This window comes from Equus quagga, chromosome 20 (genome assembly GCF_021613505.1).
Source record: "Equus quagga isolate Etosha38 chromosome 20, UCLA_HA_Equagga_1.0, whole genome shotgun sequence".
NCBI lineage: Eukaryota > Metazoa > Chordata > Mammalia > Perissodactyla > Equidae > Equus > Equus quagga.
This window is the reverse complement of record NC_060286.1, coordinates 40312071-40330304: the sequence shown is the minus strand read 5'-3', so window position 1 is coordinate 40330304 and position 18234 is coordinate 40312071. Positions and strand designations below refer to the sequence as shown.

The window sequence follows — 18234 nt, the reverse complement described above, 5'->3', positions numbered from 1 at the left end:
ATTTCAAACGAAACAGGCAACATCCAAAGTTGGACCAAAGTGAGAGGTGACGTGGATCAGGAGACACCTGTGGACCAGGAAGCACCAGAACTGCTCCTCAGGTGTCACGCAGGGGTGCCAGGTGAGCTGAGCAGAGCGCCCGGCCTCTCGGACCCCAGCGTCTTCGTCTGCAGCATGAGGAGCACCCGTCTGCCTCAGACAGAGGGTTGCGGGAATCACATAAAATAGGAGGGAAAGTACTTTCCTCAGGTCTCTGACCACACGTATTCCCCAGGCCTCGCCCGACAGCACTTGGTCTCAGTACTAACCATCCTCGAGGAAGGGGCGTAACAAGGTCAACAGAGGGAACGTGGCATTGAGAAGCAAAGCAGAAAAGGCTGGAATGAGGACACAGGCAAACAAGGCTCAAGCCTTCGTGCCCTGAAGGCTCGGCAGTTATCTGATTGGAAGCACTTGCTTCACAGGAATCCCCACATTCTTCCTCCTGTCAGATTTCTATCCCAAGGAGCCGCCTTGCACCTCTAAGCAAACACAGAACGCTCGTCTTAGAAGCGTCTCCACGACAGAAGCAATGCCACCGACGTGGTTTATCTTTCAAATCATTCAGAAGATAAAGAAGAAATATTACCGACACCCCAAAATCCTCTCAGCGTATGAAAACCCAACAAATAGCAACTCAGGGCTGTTCCTCTGCTGAGCGCTTCTGAGCTGCTCTATGAACCTCCAGTGCTACCGTCGGATCAGAACTGCTCTTCCAGGCTGGAGAAAGCGTTACAAGAGCGGCTGCGACTTAGCCATCTACAATAAATACCTAGTCATCGCCATTTTAACAAAGACAACAGAAAGAAACCATGGTTTGTAGAAGAAAAACAGATCATTACAACTTTCTCTAAAATAAATCAATGTTATCATGATACAACAAGAGGTGTATGGCTCCCGTATTAGAAGGTGTATGGTTCTTTTTTTTTTTTTTTTGAGGAAGATTAGCCCTGAGCTAACTGCTGCCAATCCTCCTCTTTTTGCTGAGGAAGACTGGCCCTGAGCTAACATCCGTGCCCATCTTCCTCTACTTTCTATGTGGGACACCTACCACAGCATGGCGTGCCAAGTGGTGCCATGTCCGCACCCAGGATCAGGTGTACAGTTCTTAAAACAAAGCCTCAGAGATCTCCGGGGAAGCACTGGGAAAATTCAAGCTCACAGACATCAAAACGACGAGGCAGTGCTTAAACACTGAGCTGTGGCTAGTACAGAAAGGCTGTGGAATCCAACAAACCTGAGTTTGAATACTGGTTCTGCCACGCCCCGGCTGTGTGACCTTGAGCAAGTTACTCTGCCTCTCTGAGCCTCAGCTGTTCCAAATGTATCCCTGAGGTAACCCAACCTGCCCACCACAGGATGGCTGTGAAGAGTAAAGAGCATATGGACCTAGTCTCATGTTTGGCACAGTCACCCATTCAGAGTTTGTCTTTGCAGATTAATGACCACAGAGACACGCCCGCCTGATGGCCGCCCTGCACTCGAGGTGTGACGGTGGCCTGGGGACCTGGGAAAGGGCACCTTCTTGGCTCTGAGCTACCTGGCCCACTTGGGGTGGGATTCACCGAGGCGGGGGGGGGGAGGGGGGTGTGGGGCATTCGGAGGGCTTCGCCAGCCTCTGCATTCTGAAAAACAGCTTTAACTCGTATTTTAACATAATCTATTGTGTAATCCATTCTTTGTTTGATGACCCATTAATTTAAAAAATGCTTTAGAATAAAACTGGTTCCTTTGACCTTTTTGGATTCTCTTTTTAAGATGAATTTTAGCCCTGACTCCTTCGAGATCCTTCCCGTCTCTAGGTGTCCATGAAAATGACAACAGCTCTACCATCTTCTTTCCTTCTCTGGTGTCTGGGGAAGGAACAGGGTCAACCCTCAGAAACCCTGTTGAAGGCGACAGGTGTGTCAAATACCCAGCCCTTCACGGTCCACCATAGATCTGGGGCTGGCTGTGCAGTGCCTTGAAGCTGGCGGCCTGAGGTCTGCCGAGAAACGGCCCTGGGAGGCACCGCGTGCCCGGGCAGCCAACTCAGCCACCAGCAACCTCAGGGCAGGTGTCACAGGGATTCTGGGCTCAGATCTTCCAGAACATAAACATAAGCGTTCCATTTGTCTAAATTTTTATTAATTTTAGATAAGCAGCTATTGATTTGGATTAGTATAATCATATGCAAAGTTTACAGTCTTCTTACATATCTATATTTTTAGTAGGCGGAAATAACTATTTTTGCCAGTCCTGATAATCTACCAGGACTACAACCCCCAAACCATACATATATACGTGCTAGGGCATTTGAATTTTTGCCTTGAAGATTTTTTTAAAAGCTAAGCGACTATTTTATTTTTTTCCCCTTAAATCAAAAGCCAGTATTGCTCTTGCCCAAGATCGTCATTTGTTGCTCCTTCACTGAGAAACACAACATGGACGGGTGGTATTTCAAAGCACACAAAACTGGTCCAGCCATACCCAGAATCCTTTTGCTTGGTGTGACGGGATTACTCATCTTTCCTGAAGAAAAGTGGCTAAGGAAGACTCCCGGGCCAGACAGGGTACCTCAGGTCCAAGGGTGGCAACCGATTTATTCAGCCTTGAGGAGGAAGACGTGGAGCCGACAGTGTGGAAGGGTTTTTTTGGCAGAGCAAATCAGAGACCCATCCTTTATGGCCCCCCCGCTCTCCGGAGGCTTATTAGCAACAGATCCGAAAAGAGACTTGTTACACTTAGAAACACTTTATCCGTTCACTTGCTTTTAAAACCATGTACCAATGTTTAGCTAAAGAAAAGCAAATTGTAACCAAGCAGTTGGTAACTGAGACGCTGGTCACCAGGAACTCCAAACAAACACTCCGCGACGCTATTCAGTTTATGATTTCCTTGATCCTTGAAACTTTCAGCAATGCCCAGAGAAGCCCACATCCCCCTCCCACCCCCGCCCACTTTAAACCCGCTCTAAATTTTGATACTCTGAGTCTCTTTGGTATGGAGGAAACCTCTGAGCCAGACAAACTGTAGCAGTCCATTGAATAGGGAGCGAAGAGAGACGATGCACGCTGGGAGTGCATAATGCACGAGAAAGGGTCACGGAGAGGTTCCCAAGAGGGGAGAGATTCTAACAAGCACCTGAATGCTATATGGATCCTCCAAAAGGCCACGTGGTTTGTAAACCAATGCGCCAGCCTCACAGTTACTGTTTCTAGTTACAGTATATCAAAAAAGAATCATCATTTGGGTATTGCCTAAAACCTGCATTTTTAGATTTAGGTTAAACAGCATTCGTTTGAATGACTTTCTTTCTCAGTCTATATTCAGCTGTTTTGGTAACTGTCATAAAGATAGAGCCTTACAAATGCCCTCAGGCACACGTGACGGAGGCGCCACAGCTGCCAAGGCACCATTGACAGTGTCAGCAAGCCCAAACCACCGAAATCCTCTCTGCGGTATAAATTCCAACACACATTTGTTGTTCACTTCCTAAGCGAGGCACTGGCTGATTCTCAAAGATGAAGGAAGACAACAGAGGCTTTGCTCTTGAGGATGTCAGAAAGGAGAGTGTGGAAAGAATGTAGGAGGTGAACCCCAAAAGACATGGGGGAAACACATGGCGGGGACCCCAAGAAGACACATCTGGATGCAGGGGTGGAGAAGGAAGAACGGGAAACAGTCCGCCACGTGATGAGGTGGAGCTCTGCAGTTTGCCGAGCTCATCAACAGATGATTTCACTTGCAAGGACCAGGAACCCGCGTTACAGCACGGAAAGCCGAGGCACCTTGGGGTCAGCTGACTTGTCCCAGGAATCTGAAGCGAGCTGCCACTTCACCTGGATCAGGTGTTAAAGAGCCGAGTCCTCGAAGGTAAAGATTTGGTTTGAATCAACAAATAACTGTGAGGGCCTCTGAAGGTGGCAGAACAGGAAAAGTGTGAGGCTGGGATCTGCGGATGGAGAGCCGTGCGTCCTCGGGGAACCACGTAACCCTCAGCTCCTCCGTTCTGAAAAGGGCCCACCCCAGTTATCCCAAGGAAGTGTTGTGAGGATGGAACGAGAAACTACAACAAAATCGTAAGCTGTGGATCTTAAGCAGATGTGAAGTATCACTGTTTCTCAAGACAAGTGCCAGGCCTTGTAAACAGCAGACACAGAATTCCTGGGACAGGAAGGAAGGAAGGAAGCCGGGCTCCCAAGGAACGTCAGTCAAGCATCGGGCCAGTGTCCTCGGATGTGGGACAGCGGGGAAGACCTGGCGTGAGGAGTCTCAGCAGGAACTGCCCTGGACACAGCAAGTCCTTCCCAGAAAGTCCTGGGGCCCAAGATGCTTCTGAATCCAGGTTCTGACCTCAGAACAGAAGCCATATACCATCTATTACCCAACACCCTCAGGCGGGGCTGGGCAGCACCCAAAATCACACTCAAAAACACTTCTACAGAAAAGCAGAACTTTCATACTAAAAGAAAGAAATATAAGCCATTCAAGGCCACATGTTTTGATTCAGGGGAGTTTTTCCCCCACCAAATGATTTCAATCAGACCAAGTCTAACTAACAAACGAGTTACCAGAAAACACTTGTTTTTTAGAGCCTTCTGGATTTTGAAATCACAGATAAGGGACTGTGGGCTAATTTAGAAGTGAGTTCTCCCTCAGGGCTGTTGGATCACAAAGCGTCTGAGATAAACCCTGTGCTGAGGACAAACCTAGCAACGGGCAGAGTGCCAGCCTAGGTTCCAGGGCACCTGTGTGAGCACTGGACACGACTTCTGGGCCTGCAGTGTTTCGGCCCACATTTCAGCCAGGATGGAAAACTGCACGACAAGGACATACCACTGCCAAGTCAGCAGTTTCCTCACCTCTAAGATACATCATATTGTGATCTGAGAAGGAAGAGGAATCACACGAATTAAAAAAAAAAAAAAAAAAAGCGAGGCACTTTACCCAGGATGTGGCCCCAAAGAACGAGGTCAATGTGAGGTAAATATGATAGTTAAGCAGATGAGGAAATTGACAGTTGAAATAAATGCTCTGGAATTCTACAAATAACCTCGTACTGGTTTATGTTTTATACATCCAGATTCTTGAATGTCAGGTTTTCTTAAAGCAGGGTGTATCTATAAATAATTTTCAAGGTCCAGGGAAAAGAAAACAATAAGAAAATTACAGAATAAAAAATGCAATTATCTCCATCGGATTTTCTTTTTAACAAAGTAAAGTGCTCTTATAAAGGTAGGGTACCAGATCCACATAGAGACTAACATGAAGACAACAATTAGGAGGTAACGTGGCACAGTTCCCAGAGCCCTGGGTTTTGGGAGGAGACCTGTGTTTGAGACCTGTCGCTGACAAGAGTGTGGCCTTGGTGGGGTCACCTCACCTCCGTCCATTTACCTGGCCATCTGTAAAACGAACACGATGAAACAGTAGTATTTTACTCACCCGAGAGTCTGGCTGTGAGAATTAAGTGAGAAACAGATCTGAAGGTGCTCTAAAAACTATAAAATACTAGAGTGAAGATTGTTTTACACTGAGGTTGTGTTTAAAGGTTAGTAAACGAGATGACAACAGAGTGTGTCAAAATTACTCTTGAAAACTCCTTGGTCCACAGCCTACGTGGTTTTGTGTAACCTGTACTCTTTCAATAAACCCCTCCAGTGTGGGAACAGATTACAGTGGTTGGCCCATGTTTAGAGCCCATGTTGAACAAAAAATGGGTAAATAAAATAAAATGGTATAAATAGTTATTGTTTTTTGCCTAGTGTATACGCAAATATGTACGATCCACGAATGCTGGAAGTTCGCACGCCGACTCCGCTCTACAGTAACTAAGGGGCTTTGCACCCATGATCTGAGTTACTTCACTGCTGCACACAATGAGGGAGCGGTTGGGGGTAACAGCGAAAGGCTCTTCAGCGTCAGGAAGCTCTCCCTTCGCCTTTCACGATAATTTAAAGATGGCATGGCTCTTTGTACAAGTTTAGTATTTGACTTTTCATTCAACAAGCATTTTTTTGAACACACACCCTATGCAAGGCACCGTGCAAGGCAATGGAGGGAAGCAGAATAGAAAGACACCCAGGTCTCCACCCTCAAGGAATTTACTAGCTGGTGGTGCAGCTAACCTTAGCGCAAGATGGAAGGAACCAAGTGCCAGTTGGGGGTGCATGGACCATAATATCGAAGGGTAGAGGAAAGACCAGGCAACCCTGGACAGATTGGGGGAGATTTCTGTACGCTGGGTCCCCCGGAGGAAGTGTATTTCAGTGTGGAAACGCGAGGGGATAGGAATTGATAGGGCATGACTACAGAGCCACGGACATTCTTGGCATACTGGAGGAGCAATGCCCCCAGTAGGCAGAGGGACGTACTAAGACCCTAAACCCAACATTTATGGGATGCCTACTTGGCATCAGGAACTAGGATAGATCAATGGAGTTGCAACCAGCAAGACAACATGAAGGGGACGCTTATTCCTAGATATTAACGTCTCGAGTCTAGACAACACTGCTGGACCTCTGGCGTTTGCCCTCCAGCCCTCTCTCCACTCCTCCCTCCCCGTCCTCTGTGCTGGGAGGCTGCCTGCACAGGGGGCTGCAACACGCTCCCTTGCTCTCTGGCTGCCTTTTGGGTTTGCCCAATGGGGCACAGAGGAGTGGATGGGGGGAGAGTGGGATTGGGGTGTTCATTCCCCCAGCTTCTTCATAACTGGCAGAATCAAGATTCGAATCCAGACCTGTCTCCACAGTCCATGTTTTGAACCTCGGGAAAAGTAATTTGGTGACAGATTACAGAGGGTCTTGAAAGAAACACGCATAATCTTTTGTGCTAAGTCTCAAGAGTTAATGATTCATTTTGGACAAGTGCAGCCTACGCCGGCTTATCTTTTTAAACAGTCCTGCAAATGAGATGCTCCAATCAGACTTTCATGTCAGTGGATTATGCCAAATGTGCAACAGTAATCTTTAAAAAAAAAAAACCCAAAACTCAGAGATATTCCAAGACTCCAGTGCAGATCCTTTCTAGATCATGGGTCTCACATCTGCTGTTTCCTTTCTTAGCTTCTTAGCTAGTTGGGAGAGAATGCATGCTATTGGTGATCAGAGGCGTATGTCATGGAATTTCTTTAGCAAACATATGCCCCTCATCATTTTTCTAAACCGCTCTAAAATTTTTTTCCACCTCCTCCATTCCTAAGAGAGCTTAAACACTTGTCCCCATTCTCTGCCCGTCAGAGTGGCCTTTGTTGCTGTCCGAGGGGTGTAAAGGGCAGTTTGGAGTCTGAGTCCTGTTTCCAGGATTCTGCACCGCCCTGCTTGAGCTGGCCATGCCCTGATGCTGGCTTGGGGGAAGGAACACACTTTATTACAGGGATTCCAGAGATAAGATGCTTAAACTTTACACAGGCTGAGCAGGGCTGCTGGTAACGCACGTGGGTGTGAGCTGGTGACACCCCAGCAGAGTTCTGACAGCCTCAAACCTCAAGGTAATTATCCCACTCTTTGCACCCAGCTTTCAACCAACCTTAGTCATAGTTCAGTTCGGATTCTATAACTTCATGAAACTATAGTTTTAAAAAACGTTCTTCAGGTGAAAGAAACCAGTCACAGAAGGACAAACCCTGTATGATTTCACTTAGACAAGGTTCTTAGCGGAGTCAAATCCAGAGAGACAGAAAGTGAACGGTGGGAGCCAGGGGCAGGGGAGGGAAGAATGCGAGTTATTGTTTAATGGGGACAGAGTTTCAGTTCTGCAAGATGAAAAGAGTTTTGTGGACGATGGCACTGATGGTTGTGCAACGATGTGAATGTCCTTAACGGCACTGAGCTATCCGCTTAAAAATGGTTAAGATGGTAAATTTTATGTTTTGTGTATTTTACCAAAATTTAAATAAAAAAAGGATTCTGAGAAAAGCAAGAGGATAATTAATAGAATAAGGCTGCTGGAGAAACACTGAAAGAAGTCAAGCTGATTCCAGAGAGGCTGAGCAGTTTCATCCATCGTTGGTCACAGCAGTGGGAGTGGGCCACCGACAGAGAGCGATGAGACTTTCCAAGGAGGCCATCACCACACCGAAGAGACCATTCCCTATGTCCACTCTGAAAGGGCTCCTCTTTGGCTCAGCACCCAGGGACTGACAGGTGTGGTCCTTAGGAGCTGCCGGTCTGGGGGAGTCAAGATCTGTAGCGCAATGAGACAGGGCACTGAGCGAAATGGAGGGAGTGCAGGCTTCCCCCAGCCTCGTCTGGGTTCCAAAGGATGAGGAGCTGGTCAGGGCAAGATGAGCCGGGGAAGGTCGCTGCAGGGAGGCGGGCGCACAGCACTGAGAGCACACGGAAGGCAGCCTGGCCACTCAGACACCACCAATGCCCAGGGTGGGGCGACCCAAGGGCCCGGGAAGGAGAGGCGCCCTGGGCCAGGGCAGCAGGTGGGGAGCGGCTCACAGACTCGGCCCTGTGTCCTCAGAGCTATGGGGAACTTCTGCGGGGCTTGGGGCAATTCCGAGATAAACGAGACTTCTGCTTTAGAAAGGGCTGGAGTGGGGTGATTTGAAGGGAAACATGTGTGAACACAGGAAACCTTTCAGAGACCCTGACAGCCATCCAGTGGCAAGAACTCAGATCTGAACCACCGCTAAGCGCCCGGCCTTAACCAGAAGCCAGGGGCAGCCACGAGGACCTCTTCACGTTCTGCGATCATTCCCATCTTTTGATCCATCATTCATTCATCAAACATAACTGAGCTCTGTCTATGCCATGGGCAGTGGGGCCAGAATGCCTGGGTTCAAATCCCAGCTCTGAAAAGGACCAGGCAGGGGACCCTGGGCAAGTTACTGAAACTTTTGGGCCTCCGTTTCCTTACTGGTCAAGATGGAGATGATAACAGTAGCCACCTCATGGGGCACTGTGAGGATTAAAAGGGGGAACACCTATGAGTGCTCAGACCGTGGGATGCCCAGGGTCGCTTGGTGAGAACTCCAGAACCTTCCACATTTCTCTCTCCTCCCCGGCCATTCTACATTCACACACAAACGCACACAGTGCCTGGCACTGAGGAGAGAAAGATGAATGAGACACGGCCTCTGCTTTGAAAAGGACAAGCTCTGGTGGGAAATAACAAGTCTGTGGCGTCAGAGCTATAATTAAGTACAAGATGCGGTCTGAACACATATTTTTACATAATTAAATTATATCAACTCAATAAAAGGCCATTTTCCAGGAAGGCAAAGAAACGACACACAGAGCCAGACTCTAGTCTTTGAGAGCAGCCGAGTGTGGGCAATCCTGCTTAATTACTTTCTAAAGGCCTAATTCGGTGAAGCCACGCTAACAGATCATTATCTTTATTATAGCTCCCGCACGGTCCCCAGGGAGCAGTGTCCACGGTTTACACACGGGGTGGCTAAGCATTTCAAGTGACTTGATAACAGATGAAGAATTGTCACCGAGTTCGACTCCGGAGGATTTTCAACTGTTTACGACGCTGTAATTGGGGCTACGATGTCTAACGATGCTGCAACAGAAGACAGTGCCGACTCTACCCAACTGTTTCTTGACTGGAACATATTTTTCTAAGAACGGCAAAATTCTTGTTACATAAAATAACTTTTTTGGGGGCTGATTTCACAGTCAAATCTTTTTTACTGTGAAAAATGCTGGTTTTGCCAAGAACTACTTCATTGTGTCAATTACTTTGGCTGAAAATAATTTGTTTTAAGCCCTGTTAAACCACCAAATGCTTTTTGCAAATGTTTCTGCTTATTGGTTCAAGTGAGGCGGCGTCCAGCGAGAGGCACTCTGTGAAGTCTGTGCAGCGAGATCGACTCCACCAGGCCGGCTTCCGCACCATCCTGCATCCAGGCTTCTGGGTTTTACTCATAATGTTCCCTCGCCTGGAATGCCTTCTCCTCTGAATGCCTAAGTCTACTGGATCTTTAAGAAGGGGAGAGTTAAATGTCACATGCACATGTGTGTACATACACACATGACACTCATACATATATGTATACATGTATAGAGAAGACACATGTGATACATAATATAGACATAGATATACACATTATTTCAAGCATACAGAAAAGCGACATGAGTGCTTTCCCTATTTAACTAAATTTAGTGTGCACCTGTCACAGGTGAGGCATTTTGCATGGCGTGTGTACATGCGAGGAGGCACTACGAGATAAAGAAGATTGTCCCCGATTTCATTCAACCAATATTCGCCAGGAAACCCATCACATGCCAGGTGCTGCCGAGGTGCAAAGACACAAAGATGATCACCAAGGGACCATGCCCAGAAGGTGGGGGTGGTCTAGTGGAAGATCTGGAAACAAGCCTTGGGGATAATCTCAAGGACAGAGGTTTATACCAAATTACCACATGGTGACAAGCAAGGACACCTCTCTGCACTGGGGAACCAGGATGGCGGTGGGTGGGAGCATGGAGGAGCCGGGAGTTGGCCGAGACAGGCAGCCACCCACTGAAGGGGCTTGGGTGCCAAAAGGGAGGGAGGGGCACCGAAGACTTTCAAAGAGGAGGCTGTTAGGAGAGGATCTGTCTTCCAGAAGGAGCTTTCCAAATGTCTGATTTCTCCATAGGTGAGCTCATCTGTGCCTGCATTCAGTTACTACCTACAGACCGATGGCTCTCAAATTTTCTGTCTCCTGTCCAGACGTCTCCTGGGCTCTCAGCCCCTCAGCTTGATTGTCACACAGGCCCCTCACGCCCTGCGACCCCAAACTGAACCACCATCCACCCCGCCCATCCTTCTAGCGCCTTCTATCTAGCTTTGGTGGGTGAGCCAGAAGCCGGGGCATCAGCCCTGGTTCCTCACTCTCCCCAACCCTAACAACACAAGTCCAGGTGAGGTGGGGCCCTAAGGAGCCCGCTAGTGAACGTCTCCCTCGCCTCTCCCCGGGATGACGGCAGCAGCCTCGTCCTCGACCCTCGCCCGCTCTTCTGGCCCACACCCCACGCTGCAGGGAGAGCCCGCCTTCAAAAGTCCCTGAAAATCGGCCCACATCACTCCCTGGCCTCAGAACTCTCCACCACTTTCTCTCTGCTCTTCGGAATAAGACCAAACTCCTTAATGTGGCCGAGAAGCCCAGGGGACCCTCCCAGCCTCATTCCAGCCACTCTGCTGCTTTTTCCTCCATGGTATGAGACCTTCTTTCAGCTCCCAAAAGGTCCTTTCCCCCTGAGGGCTTCCTAAGTGCTTCCCTCGGTCTGGGATGCTCTTCTCCCCCAACACCCCTCTTTCGACTCCTCCTGGAATGAAGAGCTCACACAGACCTGCCTGAGGAAGCCCCCAGCACACCTCGCCCCGTGCAGTGCCCTGCAGCGCTCAGCCACTGCTCCTCACACTTCTCCTTAGCACCGTCTGTCGCGGGCGTCACTCAGTAACTAACTGTGAACACAGTGTTGACTGTTCATCCCAACGGGCAGGAGCCATGTCGACACTGTGTGTCACTGGAACCCTGGATCAGTGTACGAATGAGCACAGTGGGTACTCGCTACTTATTTAACAAAAACAGGAATGCACTGAAGGGGGCTGGAACTGGACGCAGAAGGACTAGTTTGGGGCTGTTTTTAAGAAACAAAAACCTGGATGAGAACTGATGAAGGTCTGAGCTAAGGTCAAAGGGATGGATTATCAGACACTTGGGGAGAGAATCTGCTGGGCCGACTGAGATGGGAGGGTGGGGGAGAGGGGAGTCTAGGCGAGTCACCAGGGAAATCTAATGTTTCTGGGGAAGACCATGTTTTAGACATTTTTACTTGTCCCATGGACATTGTAGGTATTCACTCGAAATTGGCTCCATCTGCCAAGTGGACTTAAAGGTCTCTCTCTCCATGAACACTTTCCTCACTGTTTCTGTCCTCATTATCTTTAACTGTGAGCTGCCCATTGTCCCTGAAAGGTGATTTGTGGGAATAACATGCAGTCCAAGACAATGATGCCTTTTCCCCTACAGAGGATGCGCAGAACGAGGGACGCAGCCAGCCCTGGACCACACCGCCATAAACGCACAACCTGGCCACCCCCCTCAGAGGGCCAGGCACGCAGGTCCTCCCTCCCTCTGAAGGTCTTGCGAGAGGTCCCCCATCAGCCCCTCAGCTTGATAGGGTTGCGAGATGCCCCACCTGGGCGGGCTCAGGGCTTGGAGGTCTCGCCTTCTCGCATCATCCAAGCCTACAGGTCAAATTTGCCCCTCTGTAGATTTGGCAAATAACCTTGCAGTGGGGGAGATTATGAAAGACAGAGAATTTAAATCTTTTCCAGAAAGGTGGCAGAAGAACCATACTATTGCATTTTAAGACACAACTGAGTACTCTGTAAAAATGTGGTTTCTCACACCAATAGTATTTTTCAGCAAAGGTGCAGCTTTAGGGGAAAGAAAATTGGAAGTATGTCAACCTAACTTAATATAAGTACATTAAAGAAAGATAAACTCTTTTTTTAAAGAGTTATTTCTTTAAAGCAAACCAAAGAGGATGTGCTTGATCCTGCTGGCATCTAGGACCAGCCCCGCCGCCCCCAGCACCAATCCTTCACGACATTAAACATATGATGTGGCTTTTAGCAGAATTTACATGTCAAACATCTAGCGAGAAAAACATGTAGCTTTGGTGGTGGGGTAGTGGTTGTATTGATAATAATTATATACCATTTAGAGTTTACAGCATACTTCTTTTTAACATCAATGTTTCCGACTGCATTTAAAATATTTTGCTAATATTAGAAATCTATTAACAAGCTAAGATTTTAAAGATGAATAATAGTATTATTCCCAAAAGAGATTTCTCTATGTTGGACCAAATGCCATTAATTTTAAGTCCTTGGTGAAACTGCCTTACTAATAAAAGTGATGCTTTAACATACGATTTTCAATGCTATCCATGATTAATTCATTCACGCTACTAGTTTGATAGCGAGAGTGGACTGTAGTACTAGAAACAGAGATGTTATTTCCTTTTTCTTATCCACCCTCCATTCAACTAAAATGCTTATTTTTTAAGAGAATATATAAAAAGCTTATGCTATCTCAGAAATTAGCAATAACCAACTAATGGTTATTTTTTAAACACAGTTTGGTGAATTTTCCACCAAAATGCTTGGGTTTGTTTATAATGTCATAAATGCTTGTGGTCTGGCTATAAAATAAATTCCTTGTTGGGTGGAGTGCCAAGCGTACCAATTAGAAATTCTCGCTTAGCATGGGTGCTTGCTCTGCACTTTTCCATGAAATCGTCTTCTTTTGATTGTGTTTTCGCAGAGAGCCTACGTCGGTATTCTGTCACCACACGAGAATGCAAAGAGGTTTGAAAATTCTTCATATTGTTGAGTTGAGATGATTTCCTCCCAGGAGTTCCTTGATCCTGTTTTAAATCCAATTATTTGCCAACATGAAAGTCTATCCTAATCATAGTTAAGAGAAAGTCATCAGAGTTATAGACGCCAAAAGATGTTTACGATTTAAAATAAATTATTCTTAATTCCCCAAATATAAATGCTTAGATATTAAAATAATTTCCATTTCAAAACTAGAGAAAATAAACGACAGTAGCTCAAAAGATTATTATAGTGATTGTAAAACGTGGCTGGGAGCAGCAGACAGTGTGCACTTGACCTGGTGTGATTTTGAACACGTAGGACCTGCAGGAGAGGCGGCCCAGCGACCCCAGGACTGGTACGTACACTGTATACAGGCTCTAGAAGGAATCTAATAAGGTCTCTCATGACACTTGCCAAGGCAAGATGGAGAAAAGGCTATCAACCAGAATCAGAACCCTTTAAGGCAATGACCAACTTCCGCATTATTATAAGGTTGAAATATATCATATGTGTGCTGGAATTATTTATAGGATTACAACACAGATTACAATTGTATCGTAATCTGATCGGGCTCTGTCTGCTGGAGAAAACCCCGCCTCAAAAAGAAAAGGTAAAGTAAGCAAAGAAAGGGCTTAGCCATAGTACATGTAAACATGTAAAACAGACAAGAATTTGGGGTGAAAATCAGGAAAAGGTAACAATATAAAGTGACAAGCGAAAGAGCTAATAATATCTTGGGCTGCATAATTAGAAGTACAGACTTTAGAATAAGGGAGGTGAAGTATCTTGCTCTACTCTGCTCTGTTCAAACACTGTGCCTGAAATACCACATTCAGTGTGTCAAATTTTAAAAGGCATATTGACAAAAGGTCAATAGATCAGGCAAACCAGGATGATCACAGGTCTAAAATTGTGTTTTATGAGGAGTGTTTTTTTTTAATGGTAATGTTTAGCTAGAAGATGAATTGCGAAAGAGCTATCACGACTGTCTTCAAACGTGATGATCTAGTATATGGGAAAGAGATTAAACCTATTCTCTATGGACCAAGGGCAGAACTTGGGCCAAATTTTGACTGCATATAGGAACCAACAGTCCAAGCTGGCCAAAGAAGGAGGGGATTGCATGGGGAGAGACTGAGTTCCCAGTCCCCTGGAACTGCTCAGGCATGGGGTGAATAACCTTGGGAGCATCCCCCACAGAACAGAGATTCCAAGCCGGGGAGGGATGGGTGGACTGAACCAAGCACTGCCCTCTCCCCACTTCCGCTGGAGCAGCTCCTCGTTGCGAAGCGTCACAGTGGAGTCCCTGGGTAAGCTGTACGCAAAGACAGTTCATTGGCTCAAGAAAGTGAACCGACCAGGAGATGGGATACCCGGCAGGTCCTTCCGACGCTGAGATTCTTACAGCCTGTGGCGACTAAGCAAGGGTGTGCCCTCAGTGGCCTTGGTGAGCCGTGATTGGCGAAAGGATCAAAAGCGACTCAAGGAAATGAAACAGCAACATTTTGTTCTTCCTGCATCCTCTTCCTTCCCTCTTAAATCCAGCTCCTTAACTCCTTGTTCTTATATTAGCAAGGGGTAATAAAAAGAGCCTGATCTTTAGATTTCAAAAGACTCAGATTGGTTCCTCAAAAACGTTAAACCCAGAGTGACCATACGACCCAGCAATTCCACTCCTACATATTCACCCACGAGGAATGAAAACATAGGTCGGCAGCGTGATTCAGGACAGCCAAGAAGTGGAAACAACCCGGATGTCCATCAACTGGTGAACGGATAAACAAGATGCAGTATAGCCCTACAGTGGAATATTATTTGGCAGTGAAAAGGAAGTACTGACACATGCTACAACTTGGATGAACCTTAAAACATGTTAAGTAAAAGAAGCCAGACACAAAAGGCCATAGATCATATGATTCCACTTATATTAAACATCCAGAAGCCAGAGAGACAGAAAGTAGATTATTGGTCTTCACGGTCTAGGGTGATGGGGGATGAGAGTAACTGCTAGTCGGTACTGGGGTTTCTTTTTGGGGGTGATGAAATGTTCCAGAATTAGATAATGGTGATGTTCACACACTTCTGTGAATATACCAAAAGCCACTTAATTGTATACTTTAAAAGGGTGAATTTTTATGGTATGTGAATAATATCTCAGTAAAGCTGTTATTAAAACAAAAAATGACTCAGACCGGTATCCAAGCCTTACTAGTCACGTGGCGTTATAAACTTACCAAATCTCTTCGGCCTCAGTTTCCTCATACGTAAAAGAGGGTGGCGATACCACCTCCCTCCAAGGAGGCCTTGAAGAAAATATGGACTTAGGAATGGTTCATATTTCCCGAATCATAAATTGGCTTATAAATGATAACGCTCGTCCACTTTCCAACTATCATAGTTTTTGTTACAGCTGTAAAAGAAGTTTATGGTTTCTAGCTCACTTGACAGAGTTTTAAATACTTTGAAGAAAAAATGCTGCACAAATTTTCTACTTAAATGAGAGCACCGATATCTAAAAGACGAGAATGGCGTCTTACTGGGAGGCTGGATACCACCTAACTCTACATTTAGCATCCTTTACAAATTATGTAGGAGACACAGCAAGAAAGAATTAGGGGGAGCCAGAAATGTCACTTATTAGAACAAAGTTTTCTCTTCCTCCCTTCTCATTTATATACCGTCTTCTGTCTTGATCTCACCAGGAGGCCGGTAACCGTGACAGCTATCCAAACAATAAGTATGGGTTGTATTTCCTGAAGCTAATAGATAACTATGACTTTTTAGTTCCTGTCACTACCAAAAGCATGGAGCATAATCAACAGATGAAAATGTATGAGCTCATATATTATCCTGTTGTAGTCTCACCATTGTAATGTAAATCTCTGATTTAAAAAGAAAAAGAATTTCTTTTGAATGTCACTAATGAAATATCCAAATGTTTAATTTAGTTCTGGGTGCAATGGTGTTTCTGTGATCCCTGCTTTAATTGAATCATCATAGTAATTAACTGAATTGTATTCATTTATATTTGCACTTAATGAAAGCCTCTTAAAATGAATACTTTCACATCAAACATCTGTTGCTTAAGACATCATAAGTTAACACTCATTTCTGCCCCACTGACTACTCTTGCTTTAAACTTTATGCATAAAGTAACCAAAAAATAATAAAGACAGACCTAAGAACCTTTGAGAAAAATAATTCGACACTTTATGATTCATTCAACTGTTTTGAAGTGATCTTATTGTTTGATCTTTATCTTGAAATGATTTTTCTTCATACTGTTACCTATACAATATATAAGAGCTAGTTTTTACTTTCTTCTAGACATCATTACTTGTAAAACATCTCACCAATATTTCTAAACCAATTAACCAGAAAAGGCAGAAAACCAAAACATCCATGAAGAGATCTGTAGGTCAACTTCATGACTGAACTGCTCTTGAGGGAGCATCTGACCAGGCCCCAAACAACTGCTAGAATAAAAATATCTGGGCTCATTTTCATAACCTAAATCAAACTGTCAACATATATGCCCACATATTAATTTTTAAAAAGCCTTTATGCCTGGAAACCATTTAATAGAATTTTTCAGCCACATGCCTTTGACAACTAACATAGGAGGAATTCCACCACAAACATGCAGTAGGCTGCACTATCTTTCACATCCAAAATAGTCATTCAAATATGATTGATGGGAAGTCCATTAAGGAAACTATTCAAAATTTAATTGAAGAATCTATTCAACCGATTAGAGAGTGAAACCGTTCCCATGACTCTGAACCCTAAGGGAGGCCAGCGGAGTACCAAATAAATACACTCTATGTGCTTTCAACACCTTCCGGGGATCAAAACACAGAGGTTCTGCTGTCGGAAACTGCTGTTAAATTTGGAGAGAGCAAAAACTCTCTTTCATTCCACTGAAGAGGGCATTATTAAGTTAATGAAGGCCCACATGTCATTATTACGAAAATTATAAGCTGCCAAAACCACCAGAGAATACAATCTTCCATGAAAAAGACGATAAATTTCACCAGAGATTAAAATGTCATTATAGAGGATAAATCAACACAGTCAACAGCCTTTATTGCTAGAGTGAATACCTCGTATTTGCAAACAGGTGTTGAATAACCAGAAAAGTTCCCCTAAATCACAATTACAATCGCAAAATAAATTGCTCCAGTTGTCAAAGCATCTAGAATTCCAAATTATCCCAACTGCACTGCAGGCAAATTCTAGAAGATACATATCTTTTTTTCTTTAACAAAGTTTTGGGGTCCTCTGCCAAAGCAATAAATCCAACATATAAAAAAAACGCGTGGTGAACTTTTGTGCATGAATTATCACACATCATGTTCCGATAAAATATGCGGTGTGCCATGAAAATTTTTTCAACTCTGCTAGTGACACTAAAATCTTTGAAGCATGCAGGATTTTATATATTTTTAAAGATGCCATATTGGTCGTTACTAATGTTTCCTTCCTGCAAAAATACAAAAAAAAAAAAAAAAATCAATGACCCATAAGCAGCATAGTGGAACACGTTTGAGCCAGATTCACTTTGCCTGTCCATTCAAAGCTCCAGATTGCATTAAACTGTGATGATTTCATCCAAGTCGAACGGCATGGATCCTGAGGGTCCATCCGCCACCAACACCGCGGACGTCCTCGGAGCAGTGTTTTGTTATTAAGTGATTTGTTTCCCGAGTTCTTCATCCAGACATTTCCAAACAGATGGGAGTTTGGAAGCGGAGAGCAACACGTCCCCGGAGCCCGGGGCGGCCGGGCCTCCCCACGCGCCGCCCGGCCGGTGCGCTCGCGCCGGGCTCCCCCGCCAGCCGGGCTCCCCGGCCAGCCGGCCCCGCGCGCACGGCCCGG

General features: G+C 45.6%; 1 protein-coding gene across 4 annotated transcripts in view; it reads right to left on the bottom strand.

Annotated features, from left to right (window-relative positions):
- The window catches only part of EML1 (EMAP like 1), a 166118-nt gene that overhangs the window by 100511 nt on the left and 47373 nt on the right, over positions 1-18234 (bottom strand). For 2 of the 4 annotated variants that reach the window (XM_046647536.1, XM_046647538.1), the window contains exon 1: positions 2509-2639. The exons of 1 other annotated variant lie outside the window; for it this stretch is intronic. In XM_046647536.1, the coding sequence (XP_046503492.1) occupies positions 2509-2545 (37 nt within the window). In that variant the 5' untranslated portion in view covers positions 2546-2639. Of the gene's footprint in view, positions 1-2508; positions 2640-18234 lie in introns of those variants that run through there. One more of the 4 variants, XM_046647540.1, reaches the window with a different exon arrangement.